Genomic DNA, 18,660 nt, shown 5'->3' with positions numbered 1-18,660 from the left:
TAGAAAGACTCCTAGGTCTTGTAGAAGCATTTTAATCCGTGATAGATAGCTCAGCTACAGTGATTGCTAGTAAGCAATATTCAGATTCTGTGGTTGATTTTTTTTTCATCAGATTAGGTTATTACCAAGAAATATTGCGTAGCCTACTGTCAATCATCTAGATCACCAGCACAATTAACATTAGAGTAAGTTGTTAGGGCAGTGCAGCATTATATTTTTCTGAGTCCCATGTGAAAGTTCCCTTTAGATGTCAAAGAACTCTTTTAACAGCTATGAGATGGTGTGAACGAGGGGAGTGCATGTACTGACAAACCCAAGTTACAGCAAATATGTTGTCTGGCCTTGTGAACATATTGCAATGCTCCAATGAACTTTTGCATTCACTTGGATCAGTTATCTCTTCAACACCATGCTTGGAGAGTTGCATCCTGAAAGTACCAGTGTTTCAATTGGTTTTGCATCATCCATCTTGGTTCATTGGATGAGCTACAAGATGTACTTTAATTGGCTAAGTTGAAGAACGGTGGACAACCTGTGAGTTTCAATTCCCAAAAAGTAATGCAGTGGACTGAGATCTTTCATTGTGAATGGATGATTGAGGACTTTAAACAATCAGTTAGACTCAATTCTGGATTTCCTATCATGAAAAAATCGTTAATGTAAAGATTACAGTGCCAGTCGTGTTACGGATGAACAATGAAGGATGTGCAGTTAAGCCAGTGAAGTCGAGGCCTTGAAGGTAATCTGTTAGGCAAGTAAATTAGTCTTGGGGATTTTTTGAGGCCACCGGTAGATTTATTTTACTTGCACACATACGTAGAGTAATTAGGATCAACAAAACGTTGAGGTGGTGATCTGTATACCTCCACTTTTCAAAATGCCAGGGAGGAATACATTGTGCACGTCAAGTTGTTGAATGTGCTACCCATTTTGAATTGCAATTGTTAGGATTTTTCTGATTGCAATTTTGCACATTCAACAATTGAATTGCAATTGTTGAATGTGCTACCCATTTTAACAACTGGGCTGAAGCCTGAAGGTATTTGAGTAATCCATTCCCGATTATTGGTCAAAGCCTTTGCTACTAAACGGGCTTCGTATCTTTCTATTGTGCCATCAAATTTTTTTTACTCTACACCGTCATTTATTGCCAACAGCATGTTTTCCTTTTGGTAGAGGGCCCAGGGACCATGTGCCTTGGTTTTGTAAAGCTTCAAACTCCAATGCCATTGCACCACACCATTCTTTGACCTTTGCCACTTGTGTATAGGAGCTTGGTTCAGTTGGTATGATTGGGGGACTGAAGTGCTTTTGGTATCAAGTGTTTTGGTGTGGCATGTGGATGAAGCATGCTTTGATGCTTTCGCTTTGCCATAATTAGTTGTGTTGTTGTGGCCACCATAGTTGTTACCTTTGGCACAGCCATGATCATGTCCTTTGATTTGTTCTCTGCCTAGGTTTTGGTGGTTATACCGAGTTGTAGTGTTTGTTTATAGAGCTGTGGATGGTTTTCCATCATGAATGAGTGATGGGACTTTAAACAGAGCTCATAGGTGAGGAGTTGACCAAAGAGCTAGTCGAACATGATAGGCTCTTCCCGGATAATAACCAAGGTGTGAATGGGATCAAACTCTGATTCAAGGCCATTCAAGACTTTTTTCGGAGAAGGCCATTCAAGACTTGATTACAGAGATCAAAGTCTGAGATTGGTTGGCCGATAATGCCAAGGGAGTCGACAATACTTTTCATTTTGTCCTAGAACTTAGTAATGCACATTCCTTCTATGCGGGTGGATTGAAACTGTTGTTTCAGTTGCAAGAGCTTTGAACAAGATTGAATATGGTGCCGTGACTCAAGGCGAAGCCAAACCTCACACAAGGTTTGCTATCTAACCACAAGTTTCAGCTTTGCAGTACATATGTATTAAGGCATTTATCCAAAGGAGGGCAATCAATCATTTCCCACTTGTTTGGTACATTCTGAATTTATTAGTTGGCTTGATCAATGAGAAATTTTGAAGGACAAGGAATGGAGCCATCAACTTAGCACATCATTTTATTGGCTCTGAGGATTAGGACCCACTGACTCTTCCAGAGCAGGTAGTTATCACAATCTAATTTGATGGTAAGCAGGTATATGGTTGAGGGAATAGAGGATGAAGCCATGAGAGAGAAGAATTTTCCTGATGGGGCTTTGATACCATGAATGGAAGTAAAAAATTCAGTTTTTAGACTAACACTTTGATATGTCATTGCATGAGCAGAAGTATGTGTTTATATAGAAATTCAAGATTGCACATTTACATTTCTACAAAATTATTTCCACATTAACAGTTCATGCACAGTTCCTCAAAATTTGGCCAAGTTTTGTTTAAGCGAAAGTTATGAGGCAGATCATGAGCTGTGGAGTGATTTTGGGAATCTGTTGCCTGGATTTGGTGAGGATTCATTTGAGCCAGCTGGAGGTGAGGAGAACTGTGCTTCTGATAAGGAATTCTCAGAGAGGGTGTTGACATTGTCTAAGTGATCTTCTGATAAGGTAACAAACTCCATTAGACCAGAAAGGGGGTCAAGGCAGCAGATCATTAATTATTTTGGAAATTTGGGGGTAGTGTCATTTTTGGAAAAATTGGATATAATGAATCTAGTTTCGCTATACCTCAGTGACGTTAGTATAATTTTCCCAAAAGAAATTGTTCCATGATAATTTGTTAACAACAAAAGGTTTCCAACAAAAATAACATGACACAACCTTGGGGGGTGGGAGGCTTGGCAAGTCAATCAATTAATCAAAGACAAACACTTACCAATGATCATCATCAGCCATGACAGTTGAAAGAAACAGTTTCTGCAAATCATCAATATCCTTAAGCAATTTCTCATTTTCCTGATTCCCAGTCTGTATCTCAACTTGTAAAGCTGCATTAGCACCAGTGTGGGACATATCAAAGAATCATTGGCAAAGTACTAGGAAGATTGACAAGTTTGAGATTAGAATTTTATCCAGTCTGTCACTATCTTGTGATCTAAATAATTTATTTGGTAAATAAAATTTATTGCAACATTTATATCCATACTCAAAGCAATCTCAGGACGGTGACCAATGGGCAAAAATTGAGCTCCTAACTTAAATTCTATTGTTACATTATTAAGAGCTGAATTCAGAATATTAGAATAAAATCCACCTGAAGCCAAAATCAAGCATGAGAGACATGTTATACTTCACACATGCATTTCCAACATTAAAGAGTTAGCCTACTAGGAAGGACAAAAAATCATCCAGTTATGACATATTCAATTTACTTATATTTTGTCCGTTGTATCAAATTAACAGCAGCATCTACAGAAACTTAACACCTCCAACTTGCACTTAACACATCTTCTCACAGGCACCATGATTGTCTTCAGTCTTCACTAACCATACATATATGATACCATATCCATCAAAAGTTCCATAATTTGTAGCCTACAATCCCAAATTAATCATTGCAAGCCTTCAGCATCATTCCCATACATATTATGTCCATAATGAGAATATCATTCTCAGGAGCCAGACAAAATAAACCAACAGTAGTTTAGATGTTTTTAGAATCTCAAGAACGATTCTCTTTCATCTGATAATTCCACGAGAGCATACACATTGAGCCTTGCCTACAAGGATAACTTGAACTTAGGTAAGCATATGTTTATTTTTTTGATGTGTGTACTGGGCATTGTTCTCAACTCGCATTGCAGCATCATTTGTAATTTGTCAGGAGAATCCTTTCTTATTTTCTTTTGCAACTTAATTTTGAAATTCAAAAACCTAAACAACTCTTTAGCTTTAACACCTTGTCTCATCAATCCACAGAATGTATCCGAGAGAAAGAGAGAGAGAGGAGCATTTTTCAGCTTGTGTAACAAGAGCTTTCAAAAAGTAATATAATTCCAGATTGTCACCATAACCACCTTAATTTATTTGCAATTGTTAAAGACGGGAATAAAATAATATAGAGAAGCGGAAGCAAAAGAGAGGAATATAAGAGATTACATGGTTCACCCAACAACCTACATCCACAAAATAAAGCTCCAGCAGCTACATCTTTACAGTATACTCAATCATCAATTACAGCAAACCCTTAACAGGTACATATAGAGCCTAGAAGCTAGGGTTAGCCTAATATCGGCTTACAACATAACTGGGCCTCTCAGGCCATTACATCAACATAAACCCAATACTCTAACAGCAACGTCCAAGAAAAAGAACTTGTCCCTTTATATACAAGTGGAGCTACAAAACTTGTAATTTCGTTTTATCCTTGTATTATATTAATGACATAAAAAAATAAGCTGGGTGCATTAAAAGTTCATTCTTATCCTTTACTTCTTTTAAACTAAATCTCCAAATCAGTCAAACACTAACTTATTACAAACTCATTGGATGTGCTGGCCATAAAAATACAGATGTAAAATACAGTTAGAACTATTATATTTGTGTAATCAATATAAAAAGAAGCAATACACTCATACACACACAAATAGATATTCAGTAACAACAAATGTGCAGTAAAGTCATACTAACCAAAAAAAAAATTACATCATATAAGGACATAGTAAGTTCAAGAATAATAACAAAAAGAAAAAGCAAAGATATGTAGGTCAAGAAATTTATGTAACCATGCCTTTAAACGAATAGAAATTAATGAAACAATAATAGTGAATATTACCAGAGTTAGATTTATGAAGATCTTCAAGAATTTCTTCCACAAATGCCAACATTGAATTTTTCAAGGCATTATTTTTCTTATCCAAGAGATGGATTTCATTTTCAAGAAGATCTTTCTCTGACAGCAAAGCCCTCAATTCATCATTTTTTCCTATGTCAATGTCCCTCTGGAATTCTAGGCAGAGTGTGGTAAATCCTTCCCTGTACAGAAACAGCTCAGTCATCAGTTTCTATGCTACATAACAGTTAAATCAAACTTAGAGAGTGAAGTTTCTAATGCGACTTCAACTGGTACTTTTACATATTAGATTAAGACAAGTATTTATACGAAGCTTTAGGTGCAATTAGGATGGACTCTGCAGTATAGGATAATAATATGAAAACATAAAATCACTGCATAGCCTTGTGAGAGTCCATTTGGAACCTTAATTTCATGTATAAATATACACTTGTGAATTTCATGATTTCTCTGTGATATTAAACAATGTCAATGGCCACATCAATATGTTGTACTAGATTCTTAAAATCAGTACGACATAGAAAAAAAAAAAAGAAAAAGAAAAAAAAAGGCCCAAAGCAAACAGTCAATGCAAGATAACTCATCCACAATTCCCCTCCCCCCCCCCCTCGTGCCTACGGCTACATGCATCAACTTGCTGACCTACCTGACCACACATCCATTGTCATGTGGACGTAGAAAGCACTATTAGGAAAAAAAAAAAAAAAAAAAAAAGATCGTTTGAAAATATATGGAGTTTATATCAGGTTTGACAGGAACTCTTTCACCAAAAAAACAGGTGAGACGGTGAAAATTGAGGCTGTCCTATATATAGTATTAATTATATGGGTTAAAAATGACCCATTGAATCCATCAGAACAGAGATTCCACATTTACACTTACAAAAAATTTGGTCAATACCGCTTGTCATTGATTCTTCTCAGCATCTCATATCGCTTCATTCTTGCACAACATAACTCCTTCTCCAAGCAATTCAGTGAGGCCCTTGAATTAGCTATTTGCCAAAAAAGGGAAACATGAATTTGAAGAGTTGAAAGAGTAACAATTTTCCATCAAAGACATACAAACATGGAACAACATGCACAAGAATCAAGATCCTTGAATGTGATGAAACACACTCATCAAATTACCAAATCTCTCAAAAGCGTATTAGGAAATGGTGAATTTAATCATAATTCTATAACTCCCTTCAGGCATAGACTCCCCCTTAATAAGTGGGCCCAAACACGTAGGATTTTTAATATTTTAAATGGAAGGTAAAGTGGAATCAGGGATCAAACTCAAAATCTCAGATTCTGATCCCATGTCAAATTACCAAATCTCCTAAAAGATTAAGCTATTAGGAAGCGGTGAATTTAATCATAATTCTAACAGCACTTTAAGTAATGCTATGGACAACATTTTTCAACCGACAGTCGAGTTGATAAGTTCTTACTAGTTCTTATCTAAGTCCATTACTGATATTACATTTTTACTTACCAAGAACAACGATACATCATCCATTGTGAAAATTTATAGTGAATCTAGACTTATTGTAAATGAGTGCATTTGCACAACTCACATGACAACAAAATACTAAAACATCAAATACAAGTTATGAGTTTTTTTTTTTTTTCAAAAATCAAAGTTGCTATTACCGGTGACGATGGCGAATCCATTGATTTCAAAGTGCGAAACGTAAAGCGTCTTTGTTAGTTCCGATTCTCTGAGAGCCAAAGCGGTCTCGATCTCGGAGCATTTGACGATCTCCGATTCAATCTCGCGCGTGATCTGAATGTTGGCCTCAATTTCATCGTTCACCTAACACAGACCAGAAGATCGATCAGGAGTCAGGACAAAACAAATCGATTGTTGCTAAGGAAGTAGCAAATGGAGCCCTAGCAATCAGTAGCACCAGAAGCGAAGGAAGGAATATACCTGGTCGAGCATGTCCTTCAGAGAAGATATCTGGCACAAAATCGCTCCCGAATCCTCCATTTTCTCTGCGAAAAGCTTGAACACCAACTACTACACCTCCTAATGAATAATGGTTGTTTTTGAAGTTCCCGCCTTTTATATTGACGTGAGTTTTCAACGCTCGTATATGGGCCTGTGGGTTTGGGCCTTCGGTTGGGTTGGTTTTGGGCTTTTTTCATTTAACTTGAACTAATAAATAATCTTCACTCATTGGCCAAAAATCAAGTTTTCAAGTGAAACTATTTAATTTTTAAAGGCATGATTCAGAGTGGAATAAATCTAAGGGTTATATTTTGCAAATTCAATAAATTTAGTTTAGTTTAATAACAGTTAAATTTTTATTATAGTTGAAAATTTTAAATGAGTTGGCAAAATCTAAATCTGAAATTTATTCCACTTTAAATCATGACCTTTAAATGAACACTCTCCATTTCATCTTGAAATGAAAATGATCCAAATCTCAATTTATAACTATCAATTTGGGTTACGTTAGGGGTTGAAGTTATTTTTTCAAACCTAATACAAAAGTTGAATTTTTATTCAATTATTTGTACCGAGATGGCACTTAACTACTACCTCGGCATGGGCATGGACAAAAAGACTTTCAATCAAAACGATAGGTAATGTTAGGGGATTAATTCAAAATTTTTAAACTTTAAGGGACAAAATCAAATTACACAAAACTTTAGGAATGTAATTTACAATTTAATCTAATAATAAGTCTTTTTTTTCTTATTGTTGTTGTGAATATAGAATAATAAAAGGTTGCGATCAAGGGTTTTGTTCACCTTACAAGTTGTGCATTCTTTAAGATCATAGTCAAGGCTCAAAGAGTCTTGAATGGAATTCGTTGATTTTTAAGTATTTTTTTCTTCCCCTAACAAAATAATAATAATAATGACAAGAAGTCAAAAATAATAAGTTTCAAATCCATTGTTTGAAGAACTCAATACTTACTGTCATTTAGCTTACTACTTATAGGATGAACTTGGCTACAACACAAGATGTAAGGGTCCCAGATAATTGTGAGACATTGGTTAACTAATATTGCCAACCCTACTTATATCTCCCACAATTTTTTATAAGTAACAAAATTGATATGTATTAAATAAGTTGACTGTCACATCAGAATTTATTCACTACATGCAAAAAAAAACTATATAAGATCCTATTATGCATGACTTATTCAAATTTCAAGGTTTAGAGACACTTTGTAGTATACTTCAACAACTTTAAAAACACACACACACACACACACACACACAAATCCACTTGTGAGTTCAAAGAGAAGAGGATTATCTTCTACAGTGTTGTTGCTGCCATAGTGCAGGTCAGAGTTGAAGCCACTATCCAAGTGTGTTGCTATGGAGATAAAATCTTCAAGGTGGTCCTTAGAGCCACATATGCGGTTTGTGGAAAGTGTTCAAAATAGAAGAGTCCAAACAACTTGGAGATGATTGTAGAATCATGTCAGTAAGTAGTCTAATGGGTGTAGAGTCTGGGGATAAGGGTTTATCTTAGTTTATCAACTTCGATTCTATTTAATGAACTCTTTCTGGAGGTTTGGGAACCCCCTTAATGGTTTTTCCGTTGGAAGTTCTCCATCAGTTTTGCACTTGGTCACCATATTCTGTATTATGTGCTTTATTGTTTATTGTTTTACATATGGTGCTTTGCATCCTTGTGCAAATTAACCTGTGATCATATGTTGAATACACACTTGGTTAATTGATTAAACTTAATTAATCTGCTGCATAACATAAAGGGTCTAAAAGATCTTTTTTCAGATTTATATCTACACATCTGTACAATCAAGAGGCATAGGGACTATGTGAGCAACAAGTTTCCTGGCAAAAATATGTACAAGGAATTGCCCTCCCATAAAAAGGACTTGAAACATGTTTGGCATGGTAGAAGGTATTATTCTTGAGACCAATTTCCAGTCATTTTTTTAACTTCCTGCAAAAAGATACCAAGAGAAGGTGTCAGTTCATAAGAATGATAGGCAACATTTGTAAGTATTATGACACATTGAAGTCCAGGATGGTGCAATGAGGCCAACCATGGCCCCAATTTCAGTCATGCTTGATAGGTTTTGGCTTAAGCATATTTCAGCAAATCTTGAAACATAAAACAATGGGTTTTGGAGATAACCAAAAACCTATAATTTAGTTGGAGAATAATTTTATAAGGTTTCAGACACCAGCATTAACTAGAAGATTCTGCAAAATTTTGGAACAATATGCAGAGAAAAGCCAAGAATGGATTAGAGTGGAAGTAAAGAAAATGTTTAATTGCTCATGCAGTTTCTTTCATTACTCTTTTTGGGTGGGGGGAGTAAGTTATGGAAAAATAAGCATTTTGACTAACCCAGAGTTGTTTGAAATTTTATGAACAAGTTCATCAGTAAGTTTTCTGCAATAACTGTCAAACATTTTCCAAAAATTGTGACTTTTAAATGGAATGCAGGGATACTAATATATATATATATATATATTTTTTTTTTGGGGGGGGGGGGGGGGGGGGGTGGGGGTTGCAGGGATACCAATTTACTCTAGGGTGGGATGCAACAAATCATACCCAGTGCATCATATTTCAATCAATCTTGGGATTTGATTAGGCTTCTTTATGTATTATCTCCACAGTTATTTCTAGGTTTAGCTTTGACTTTGAATTATCTCTTAGTCTAATTTTGTATCTTATACCAATCCTATATAGGTTGATAAAATCCTATTTCAATAATCTTAGATGTACAGTCTGGACTCTAGAAAGTTAATGCATATATAGGATAATCTACAATAAATCAATAGGGTAAAGCATCTTCAAAATCGATTTTCAATAAGCGTATCTGATTTCCTAATGGTGATGATAGATCTATGATAACATAGTAATGCTGAATATATATTGTATTATATGATTCAAAAATTTCAACAGGTTGTAAATAAAAGAACAAAATTTGACTTTGCTTTTTGTTATCTTCACAGTCAAGGCAGGAGTGAGTTTTATTTTGAGGTCTTAAAACATAGACACGTCAATTTGACAACCTGTCTACCCTCAGATAACAAATTGTTCAATGTTTTCTTTACATTTGAAAATAGAGTGACTAAATTTTAGTCTAGCCACCAACCTACTGCAAGCCTATTCCTTTTTCTGGGCTTAGAACTAACTGTGAACAAAAAGATATGACAAAAAGCATAGACACAAGCAAAGTTTTCTATAGTGATCAATTTAATATTTGTGAACAAATAAATAATAGAAACCCTCCTAGGCATGAATTTATGTACCAAATTCTTATCCAACTAAGTTGCTTTCAGCCTTAGAGGCCTAAATTCATAGTGAAAAGCTCTTGATGGCTACCTCTTTACTGTCAAGCTTTGTGCATTACAATGAACACATTGATGGGTATTTGCAGTAGGCTAAATCCTAGACTAATAACACTTGAACTACAAGTAGGAATAAGATTACTTTGTTTGTACTTCAAGTAAGAATAGAATTACTTTGCTTTCCCTCCAAGTAGAAATAGATATAATGAACCTAGATTAGAGTTATATATTAGACTAGGGCTTTAACTAGGGTTGGAGCTTGATATCTTTATCATATGCGGACAGACTATTCCCAATCTGAAGCTGTTCTTTTCGAAATCTTTGTTTGATTGGATGTCATCTTTGCATTTATTTTCTTTTATTTCTCTTTTAGATCTATTTGATCATTGAAATTTTGAGAGTTTCATTGTGATGGTCTCATAGTATACTTGGGCTATTATGTACTTGGGCTATCTTTTTTTTTCTTCTTCTTTTTTTCAATAAAGTTATGTTTTTTATCTGAAAAACAATTCCCCGTAAAACTCAAGGTGGGTGGAAGCTTGAAGACAACTTGAGTTTGGAAAGAAGGTGAGACCTTTAGGGAAAGCGTAACTAGAAGGAATTTGCAATTGACCACACTCTTGATACCATGTAGAAGGAAAACAAAACTCAATTGATGGATATGAAAAACTATGAAGAAGAAAATAAAGGTGGAGAGAGAAGAAGAGAAAGAGAACACAAAGAATTAATATGGTTTGGCCTTGGAGGCCTACATTGACAGCACAAAGCCCTTAATGCATACATCTTTACTAATAAGATCTATGTGTTACAATGGACCCATTGATGGTTATTTGTAGTAAGGTAAATCCTAGACAAACAATACTTGAACTACAAGTAGGTTTAACATATATAATGAATTATTTTGCTTGCACTCCAAGTAGAACCATATATAATGAACCTGGATTAGAGTTATTTAACATATGAGGGCCATAAATGGGATGGGAGCTTGATATCTTTGACATCCACCTCAAACTCAAGGTGGAAGACAACTTGAGTTTGGAAAGAAGGTGAGACCTTGAGGCAAAGTATAACCAGATTGGATGTGTAGTTGACTAAGCTTTGATACCATATTAGAAATGATAAAACATAACTCCGATACCATATAGATAGAGAGAAAACTAAATAGATGGATATGAAAAAATATGAAGAAGAAAATGGATAAGTTGGAGAGAGAAATAGAAAGAGATAGAACACATAGAATTAACATAGTCCGGCCTTAAGGACTACATCCATAGTGAAAAGCTCTTGACGTAGATATTTACTATTAAGCTTTATATATTACAATGAATTTATTGATGGGTATTTGTAGTAAGCTAAATTCTAGACTAACAATACTTGAGCTACAAATAGGAATAAAATTACTTTGCTTTTACTCCAAGAAAGATTAGAATTACTTTAATTGCACTCTAGGTAGAATTAGATATAATGAACCAAAATTAGGGTTTTATAACATCCTAGGGCCTTAACCAGGATTGGGCCTTGATATCTTTAACATCCCCCTCAAACTAAAGGTGGAAGCTTGAAAACAACTTGAGTTTGGAAAGAAGTGCGACCTGGAGGGAAAGTGTAACCAGATTGGATGCGCAATTGACCAGAATGGACTCAATTAAATGAAGTGCAGATAAAAGAATGAAGTGTAGATAAAAGGTTGGAATAAAGGTTAGATGCATGCTATGATTGAGACTTGATTGCTGAGCACAGTGCATGGCATTCCTGCAGAAGCTACTGATCAAAGGCATAGTCTGGAATATTCTGTCTAAAGATGATAGAGACATGTGAAAAGAAAGAAAAACAAATAAAGACCATTGATTAGAGGTGAGGTCCAATTAACACAATGTGAAGATAACAGAGACTGACGACCAGAAAGAATGCCAATATATGAGGTTACCGACCAACTAGTTCCGGTGATACTCAGTCAAGATAGTTGAGGACTATTAGAAGGAAAGCCGAAAACCAGGCTCAGAATAAAGAAACATGTGCCCATTGAATGAAGTTGAAATTGCTAAGATCATCTAGTAAGAAAATATCCAAAAGACACATATGAGTTTGTCTCGATGCTGTCCACGGTAGGGAATAACTCAAAAAGATCCTTTAGAGTTATTGGCAGTGATGATAAGAGAAGAAACTTAGATCCAGAAATTAAAGATTTGGATTAATATAAAATTATTAATGAATGTTACAAAATAATTAATGGAGGTCACATGGGACTGGCTTTGATACCATATTAGAAAAATAAAACATAACTCTATTACCATGTAGAAAGAGAGGAAAACTAACTTGATGGATATGAAAAAAATATGAAGAAGAAAATAAAGGTGGTGGGAGAAAAAGGGAGAAAGAACGCAAGAATTAACGTGATTTGGCCTTAGAGACATACTTCCACAATGGAAAGGGCTTGATAGCTACATCTTTACCATTAAGCTCTGATTATTACAATGAACCCATTTATGGAAATTTATAGTAGGCTAAATCCTAAATGAACAATACTTGAATTACAAGTAAGAATAAGATTAGTTTGCTTATACTTCAAGTAAGACTATAATTACTTTGCTTGAACTCCTCGTAGAATTTGATGTAATGAACTTGGATTCAAGTTATATAATAGACTAGAGCCTTAAATAGAATTGGCTTTGATATCTTTTAACACCCGAAAAACCTCGTTGCATGCCCTTGTATGAAACAAAGAAAATTAACCTGTATTATTAAATTAAGATCCTTTAGAGTTCCTAAGGACCTAAGGTAACTCTACCATTAAATTCCTAAAATCCTATCAATTCATTTTGAAATGAGTGGATAAGATTTTACTATGCTATCAGCATTTGAAAAAACAGACTATCACTATTTTGATATCTATTTAAATTGTTAATGACGTGGCAAAATCATTCATTTCAAACAAGATGGATTAGATTTTAGAAACTCCACAATGGAGTTACCCTATAAATTCTAGAGGACCCTAGTTTGTCCATTCCGCATAAAAGTACTCTCTAATCATGACAATTAGCTTTAACAAATATGAATTCTCTAATATAACTGTAAAACATGTGAGGAAAACAACTTAAATAAATATATTTTTTTCACCTTAAAGATGAAATATATTCCATAACAATTGCCTTCTGTTCAACATCATAGCTATACCATCGTTCTGGGACAGAAATCAGATCACACCTTCGAACATCTACAGTAGGAAGAAAAAGAAAAGTTAAAATTTGCAATCTAAAATCTAAGTAAAACCACTTGAAATTTGGATGATAAATGTAACCAGACCTTGAAGCAGAATATCCCTTTTTTCAGAATAACATCTCAATATCCAAAATTTGCGACCATGTTCATCCAAGAATATAGGCTCAGATCTAACAGCATCTGATTGCTGCTCCTCTTTAGGCATCAATTTAAAGAAGAAATTTTAATAAGGAAATGAAAGTTGATTTGTACACAAGCAAAATATATATACATTTTAGTACCAAAAGGAAGAAAAATTGTATGCAATGATGATGGCAGCACAAACACAAGCATTCTGAAAGTTATAGATTATATGGACTTATATTCATAGAACATTGTTGGCCAGAGGATTAATCTCAATGCTTATTGGAATGTAAGAACATACTCATTTTTATCCTCTCCCCCCTATTTAAATAACAAAATTCATTTAGAAGTTCATAAGATCTTTGCAGATATTATCATGGCATCTCCTCTCCTTGTAAGAACAATACAAAAGATGAGGTTGTGGGTTCAAGACCCACTAGGTGCAGTGCAATTACTAATAAAAGAGAAGATATTATCATTTTGTCCATTCATTTGCCGTCTCCCCCCCAACACCCCCCACCCCCCCCAAAAAAAAAAAAATAATAAATAAATAAACTGTTACATGTGAGAGCGTACACTGGTAGACCATACTTATTTTTTGAGAATCACTTGTAGACCATACTGATCAGGAGAAAACTAGCACGTTCAGTGGATAAACATGAGTTGAAATATCAATCAATTCAACTTCATTAAGATATTTGTTTTATGCTGCTTCAAATGAACTTCTTTCAGAATTATGAGATATTGATGATCCAGAAACATACTGTCAAACACCACATCTCTTGCTTCTAGCGTCTCTTCCAGAATTTGGGCCGCTTCCAAATTTATTTTTGAAACAAGATCCTCATGCTCAGCAATGGAAAGGGGAGTACCCATTTTCAAGAGAATAGCTCCAGCCATCTCATCCTGAAGCTTTTTCTTAATATTTTTCACCTATACAAAGCAGGTTAGTTAGAAGAGATTAATTGTGATATATAATTGCTATTGCAGAAAGTTAGCTAAATTCAAGTGAACCTTTTCTCTTTTTTCTTTTTCAGCAAGAACATTTTCCTTTGCTTTCTTCTCTCTTTCTGAGTTTTGTACATCAATCCAACTCCTAAAATCCCTGAATGCAAAAATCATTAACTAAAGCATAAATTTCAAAAGAAAATACAATGAAGATAAAAATGAATATGCATATGACAAAACAAACGATAATATTAAAGAAATTATCACAGCATATTATCGCGTACTCAGTGCCAAGAACTTCGTCACAGAGAAAATTCAAAATTCTGAGCTTCTTAGAGGAGTCTAATATATAATATCCATCACCGTTCACATCAAAAGAATTCATCTGCATTTCTTCTGACAAGTACTGGGTTTCAGAGATGTATTTGGTAAGAGATTGCAACCAAGACTCTCCTGCTATAGTTTGATTTAAGGATGGATATCTGCATCCAAAATTTAATTAAGGACCACCAAAACCAATTTAACAGACAATAGGACTTGAATAAGCTGGCATCTAAGTAAACATACACACCCTTTTACTGGGTCCTTTTGTATCATAGAGAGCAACTGTATATGAAAGCGAACAATTGGAGAATCCTGTGCTCGGCGTTGACGTCGTCCGCATGCTATTTCCCGGAGTAATTGTTCAGGCTGTCCTTTCTTTAGATCGAGAACCTAAAGATCAACATGATCATAGGAAAATAATGCTCAGTATTAAATTAAAAGGTACACTATCTTTGGTCATATAAATTGATGTAAAAGGAACTATTGTGGCCTGATACAATGCAAAAATTAAAACATCAGAATCTACAAATAACAAAAAGTATCTTGATTAAGTTTTGCAAGAAAGATAACTCAGTTCTTACATTTTCAATTATTCACACAAATAACAAGAGAGGAACTACAATGTAGAGAGAGAAGGAAATAAAAGGTGGGAGCAAGAGAAAAGTATCTAAAAAAAAGTTGAGTTTTTGTATCTCTAAAAATGCAATCTGTGAACTCAAGTACTATAATTCAAATCATAATCAAGAATTAACAACAAAATATACTCCAAAAGAAAGAAAAAACAACTTGGTGAGATGAAACCGCCATTGCCCTTAGGTTGGTACTTCAAGGCCATTTGCAACATTTGACCAATGGATCACAAAGAGAATGAAAATTAGTGACAACTTCAAACTCGACAACCTGCACAGTTTCAGCTTCTAACTGACTGACTCTATTATTGATTTAATAATATATCATTGGTATGTTGTATCTACCTGTCTAAAAGCTTCACAAAATTCTAGGAATTGCAAGGCATGTCCAACATCATCGGCATGTATGTCAATGGCAGCAACACTGTTTAATTCAATGCCCTGAGGCAGCGGGATTTCAATTCTGTTGGCTTCCACAATATTCCTCTTACACTTGTGCAATTCTTTAACTGGCTTGTGCTTGGCTGCATCATTATCAATTTTCTTGTTGTTTGGCCCTTCATTTTTATTTTCTTCTTTTTTGGCACACTGTCGGGACATTTTCTTTGGAATCTTACTGTCACCATTCATCTCACTCAACTGGCCATCATGATTCCTTTTGCATGTTTTTTCTCTTTGCACAGATGCCTCTTCGGTACTCTGATGTCTCTTAGAACTACTCTTCTCAGTAAGTGAATCACCATCCTCATTGCCATTGCATGAATTTTTAGTACCATTGTCTTTACTCAAATTCCTCTGCTTGCTACCATTAGTTCCTATTCCAATGCCATTCATTTTTGGAGGTTTAGCTTGGAAATTGGAATCACTTTGTCCAGTAGTACCATTACTCTTTCGGCAATCTCTTGTCAAATCCATAACTGACTCCTGTCGATAATGCTTAATCATAAGCAACAGAAAACACATATAGGTGCAGAGTCCAGATAACAAGGGCCAACAACTTGATGCCCCAAAAACAGAAAAAAAACAAAACATAAAATTTAGGATGATTCATCGTTTGGTACTCAAAAGACCGGTATCCCCTATAAGTTTGAACCTATTTAACAAACACAACTCAATTGGCCTGAGCTTTTCTGCGAATCAAAACTGTCAAATGAGGTTTAACCAAAGATAATATATAATGCAAAAAATAAAAATTTAACATTGACATACCTCATTGGTAGCTTTTCGTTTTTTCGATGAGGCACTTGCTTTGCTGACCTGACTCAAACTCTTTTCTAAATCCAAAGTTTCAGAGCCCTCAACACGCAGCATTTCTAAAACCGAAGAAAACCCTTTGGCCTTTGCAGTATGCACAAGACTCCCAGTAGGATGGTAGCCTCTCTTCTTCCTATAAAATTCGAGTCCCGGGTTCATCAAGTACACCCAAAATCACACACACAAAAAGAAGGCAACTTTCAAGGTGGGGTACGCTTTGATTAAGCAAGAAAGAAAAACAAAAAAGCACTCACATGCAGAAACTGCAATTGCATATGCCCCTACATTTCGGACACATCCAATCATCCAACACAGCCATTTCTTCTGCCTTTTCTCCGTATCTAACTCATAATCAAACAACGAACCCAACTGAAAAAGGAACTTTGTGCAGAAACAGAACAGAAGAGAGAGAGTTTATCATGAAACAATAGAGCAGACCTGTTTAAGAGGCATTTGTGACAGAAATGGAAGGTACATTGCTTGTTCTCACTTTTATTTTTGCATGATGCAACAAAATCCAAAGTCTTTTGCCGGCACTGCAACATTTTTACAATCGATCACTTCAAAGACTCATTCTAGAAAAAATGCAGGAAACAAAAAAGAAACACCCCACATGCTGAATCCTAAAAGTCCTTTTTATCTACACCCCACTGTCTCTAATCCTACATTACATTAGGATCAAATCCAAAAAAAATAAAAAATAAAAAAGTAAGCAAAGAAAACTGATTTCTTTGTTGGGTTTTGGAGAAGAATGCGAAAGAGTAAAGCACTGAACCTGGTGACAACTTTTGCCATTCTGAGAATCGTAGAGTCGGCCTCTGATGAAACGGACACCAAGAGATTTCTTTGTCGTAGGCTTGGCCTTGGCCTTGGCCTTGTTCTTACTCTTTGTCTCAGTTTGTGAAGAAGAAACAGCAACAGCAGCCATTGATGTTTGGTGGGATCCCAACTAAGATCCAAGTAGAACGAATGAGACACTGAGTGGGGCAGTTGAACTCAGTTAAATTTTGTGGGATTATTATATATATATATATATATATATATATAAAAATTATACGGAGAGATTTTTTTGTCAAAAAGATAATTAAAAATAAGAGAGAATTAAATATGTTGGTATTGGAGTACATTTTTGGCGGGTAGAACGAGGAGGCAGGTGAAGTGACTGAGAGAAGCGACTGCTTATTGGATTTTTTGGAGTCCCATTTGTCTTTGTTAAGGTAGACACGGATTGGGTCTAGTTTCGTGTGCACTACACCCGGTACGATGCAGCCATGTGTTCAACACTTGTTACGTGTCTGCATCGTTACGCACTAGGTCTGAGCTTGTCAAGTTGTAAAGTGTGTAATAGAAAAAGCATTCACGTCGGTTTATGCATATCAGGAAAGGTGAAAATTTTACCCAATTTTATCTCAAATGGACCGAAATGTATATTTATACCGACGCTATTTATTTTATATTTAGTAGTTATTGGGGGTATTTTTTTGCGCGTAGTTATATGTCTTTGGTGGTGTGGGTTTGTTAGGTTCGATTTGTTTTGAGGAGGTCAACTCGAAACTTGACATTGGGTCACATAGATTAATGACTACAGATGTATTTTTAAACCAACAAAATAGATAAAACCTAAAATCTTAGAATCATGATAATGGTTGAAATAAATAAATAATATGCTTAGCATAATAGTTTTGATTAAATGGTGAGTTGATACGTTATTATTATGCATATTGAGTGATATCCAATATTAGAAAATAATTAATTAAGTGTCAAATGTTCAACAAATGAGATGAGTCCAATAGTTCATGTCTAGTTACGGTTCATGGTTCATGTTCATCATAATAAGGTATGTCTAGCAATGATTTATCACCATTTAATCAAAACTATTATGCTAAGCATATTATTTATTTATTTCAACCATTATCATTATTCTAAGATTTTGAGTTTTATCTATTTTGTAGGCTTAAAAATACACCAGTAGTCATTGGTCTATGTGGCCCAATATTGAGTTCTGGATTGACCCTCCTAAAACAAATCTAGGCCTAGCAAAGCCACACCTTCAAAGGCACGTGGCTACACGCAAAAAAACGCCCCCGACATTCTGCGACTCCACTGGAGAAGTGTGAAAATGTGTATAAGAGGGTGAGAGAGGGATGAATCTGAGAGAGAG

The 18,660-nt window shown here is 35.1% G+C and overlaps 2 protein-coding genes across 4 annotated transcripts; both read right to left on the bottom strand.

Moving 5' to 3' along the window:
• Positions 1-2,283: 2,283 nt before the first annotated feature.
• LOC115962513 lies at positions 2,284-6,728 on the bottom strand. Of its 2 annotated transcripts, none has more exons than XM_031081364.1 (6): positions 6,641-6,728; positions 6,361-6,523; positions 5,624-5,717; positions 4,706-4,905; positions 2,807-2,918; positions 2,284-2,530 (listed from the first exon to the last, which is right to left on the bottom strand). In XM_031081364.1, coding segments are annotated over exons 1-6 (630 nt in total). In that variant the 5' UTR covers positions 6,701-6,728; the 3' UTR covers positions 2,284-2,529. The 2 variants fall into 2 exon arrangements, with proteins under 2 accessions (XP_030937224.1, XP_030937226.1); XM_031081366.1 differs by having other exon boundaries at positions 2,284-2,527.
• A 1,125-nt stretch (positions 6,729-7,853) lies between these two features.
• Positions 7,854-17,700, bottom strand: LOC115965481. Of its 2 annotated transcripts, none has more exons than XM_031084714.1 (13): positions 17,625-17,700; positions 17,275-17,476; positions 16,938-17,035; positions 16,754-16,840; positions 16,455-16,632; positions 15,591-16,181; positions 14,864-15,006; positions 14,577-14,774; positions 14,359-14,449; positions 14,109-14,277; positions 13,306-13,416; positions 13,120-13,216; positions 7,854-8,638 (listed from the first exon to the last, which is right to left on the bottom strand). In XM_031084714.1, the coding sequence occupies exons 2-13, from the start codon at positions 17,425-17,427 to the stop codon at positions 8,623-8,625; spliced, it is 1,932 nt and encodes a 643-aa protein (XP_030940574.1). In that variant the 5' UTR covers positions 17,428-17,476; positions 17,625-17,700; the 3' UTR covers positions 7,854-8,622. The 2 variants fall into 2 exon arrangements, with proteins under 2 accessions (XP_030940574.1, XP_030940575.1); XM_031084715.1 differs by having other exon boundaries at positions 15,591-16,169.
• Positions 17,701-18,660: the final 960 nt, after the last annotated feature.

This window comes from Quercus lobata, chromosome 10, assembly GCF_001633185.2.
Source record: "Quercus lobata isolate SW786 chromosome 10, ValleyOak3.0 Primary Assembly, whole genome shotgun sequence".
NCBI classification, from domain to species: Eukaryota; Viridiplantae; Streptophyta; class Magnoliopsida; order Fagales; family Fagaceae; genus Quercus; species Quercus lobata.
Note: the sequence above shows the minus strand (reverse complement) of the source record. Positions and strands in the feature narration are given on the sequence as shown.

Bases quoted from the DNA above. Each gene is read 5' to 3' on its own strand.
- LOC115962513 (XM_031081364.1), bottom strand. From the start codon at position 6,700: ATGGAGGATTCGGGAGCGATTTTGTGCCAGATATCTTCTCTGAAGGAC. The intron at 5,718-6,360 runs GTAATAGCAACT...TTTGGCAAATAG, and splicing joins TGGATTCGCCATCGTCACCG to CTAATTCAAGGGCCTCACTG. The intron at 4,906-5,623 runs GTATTGACCAAA...GTTTCTGTACAG, and splicing joins AGAAGAATCAATGACAAGCG to GGAAGGATTTACCACACTCT.
- LOC115965481 (XM_031084714.1), bottom strand. From the start codon at position 17,427: ATGGCTGCTGTTGCTGTTTCTTCTTCACAAACTGAGACAAAGAGTAAG. The intron at 17,036-17,274 runs GTTCAGTGCTTT...AAAATGTTGCAG, and splicing joins ATGGCAAAAGTTGTCACCAG to TGCCGGCAAAAGACTTTGGA. The intron at 15,007-15,590 runs GTAGATACAACA...GTTGATCTTTAG, and splicing joins TTTGTGAAGCTTTTAGACAG to GTTCTCGATCTAAAGAAAGG.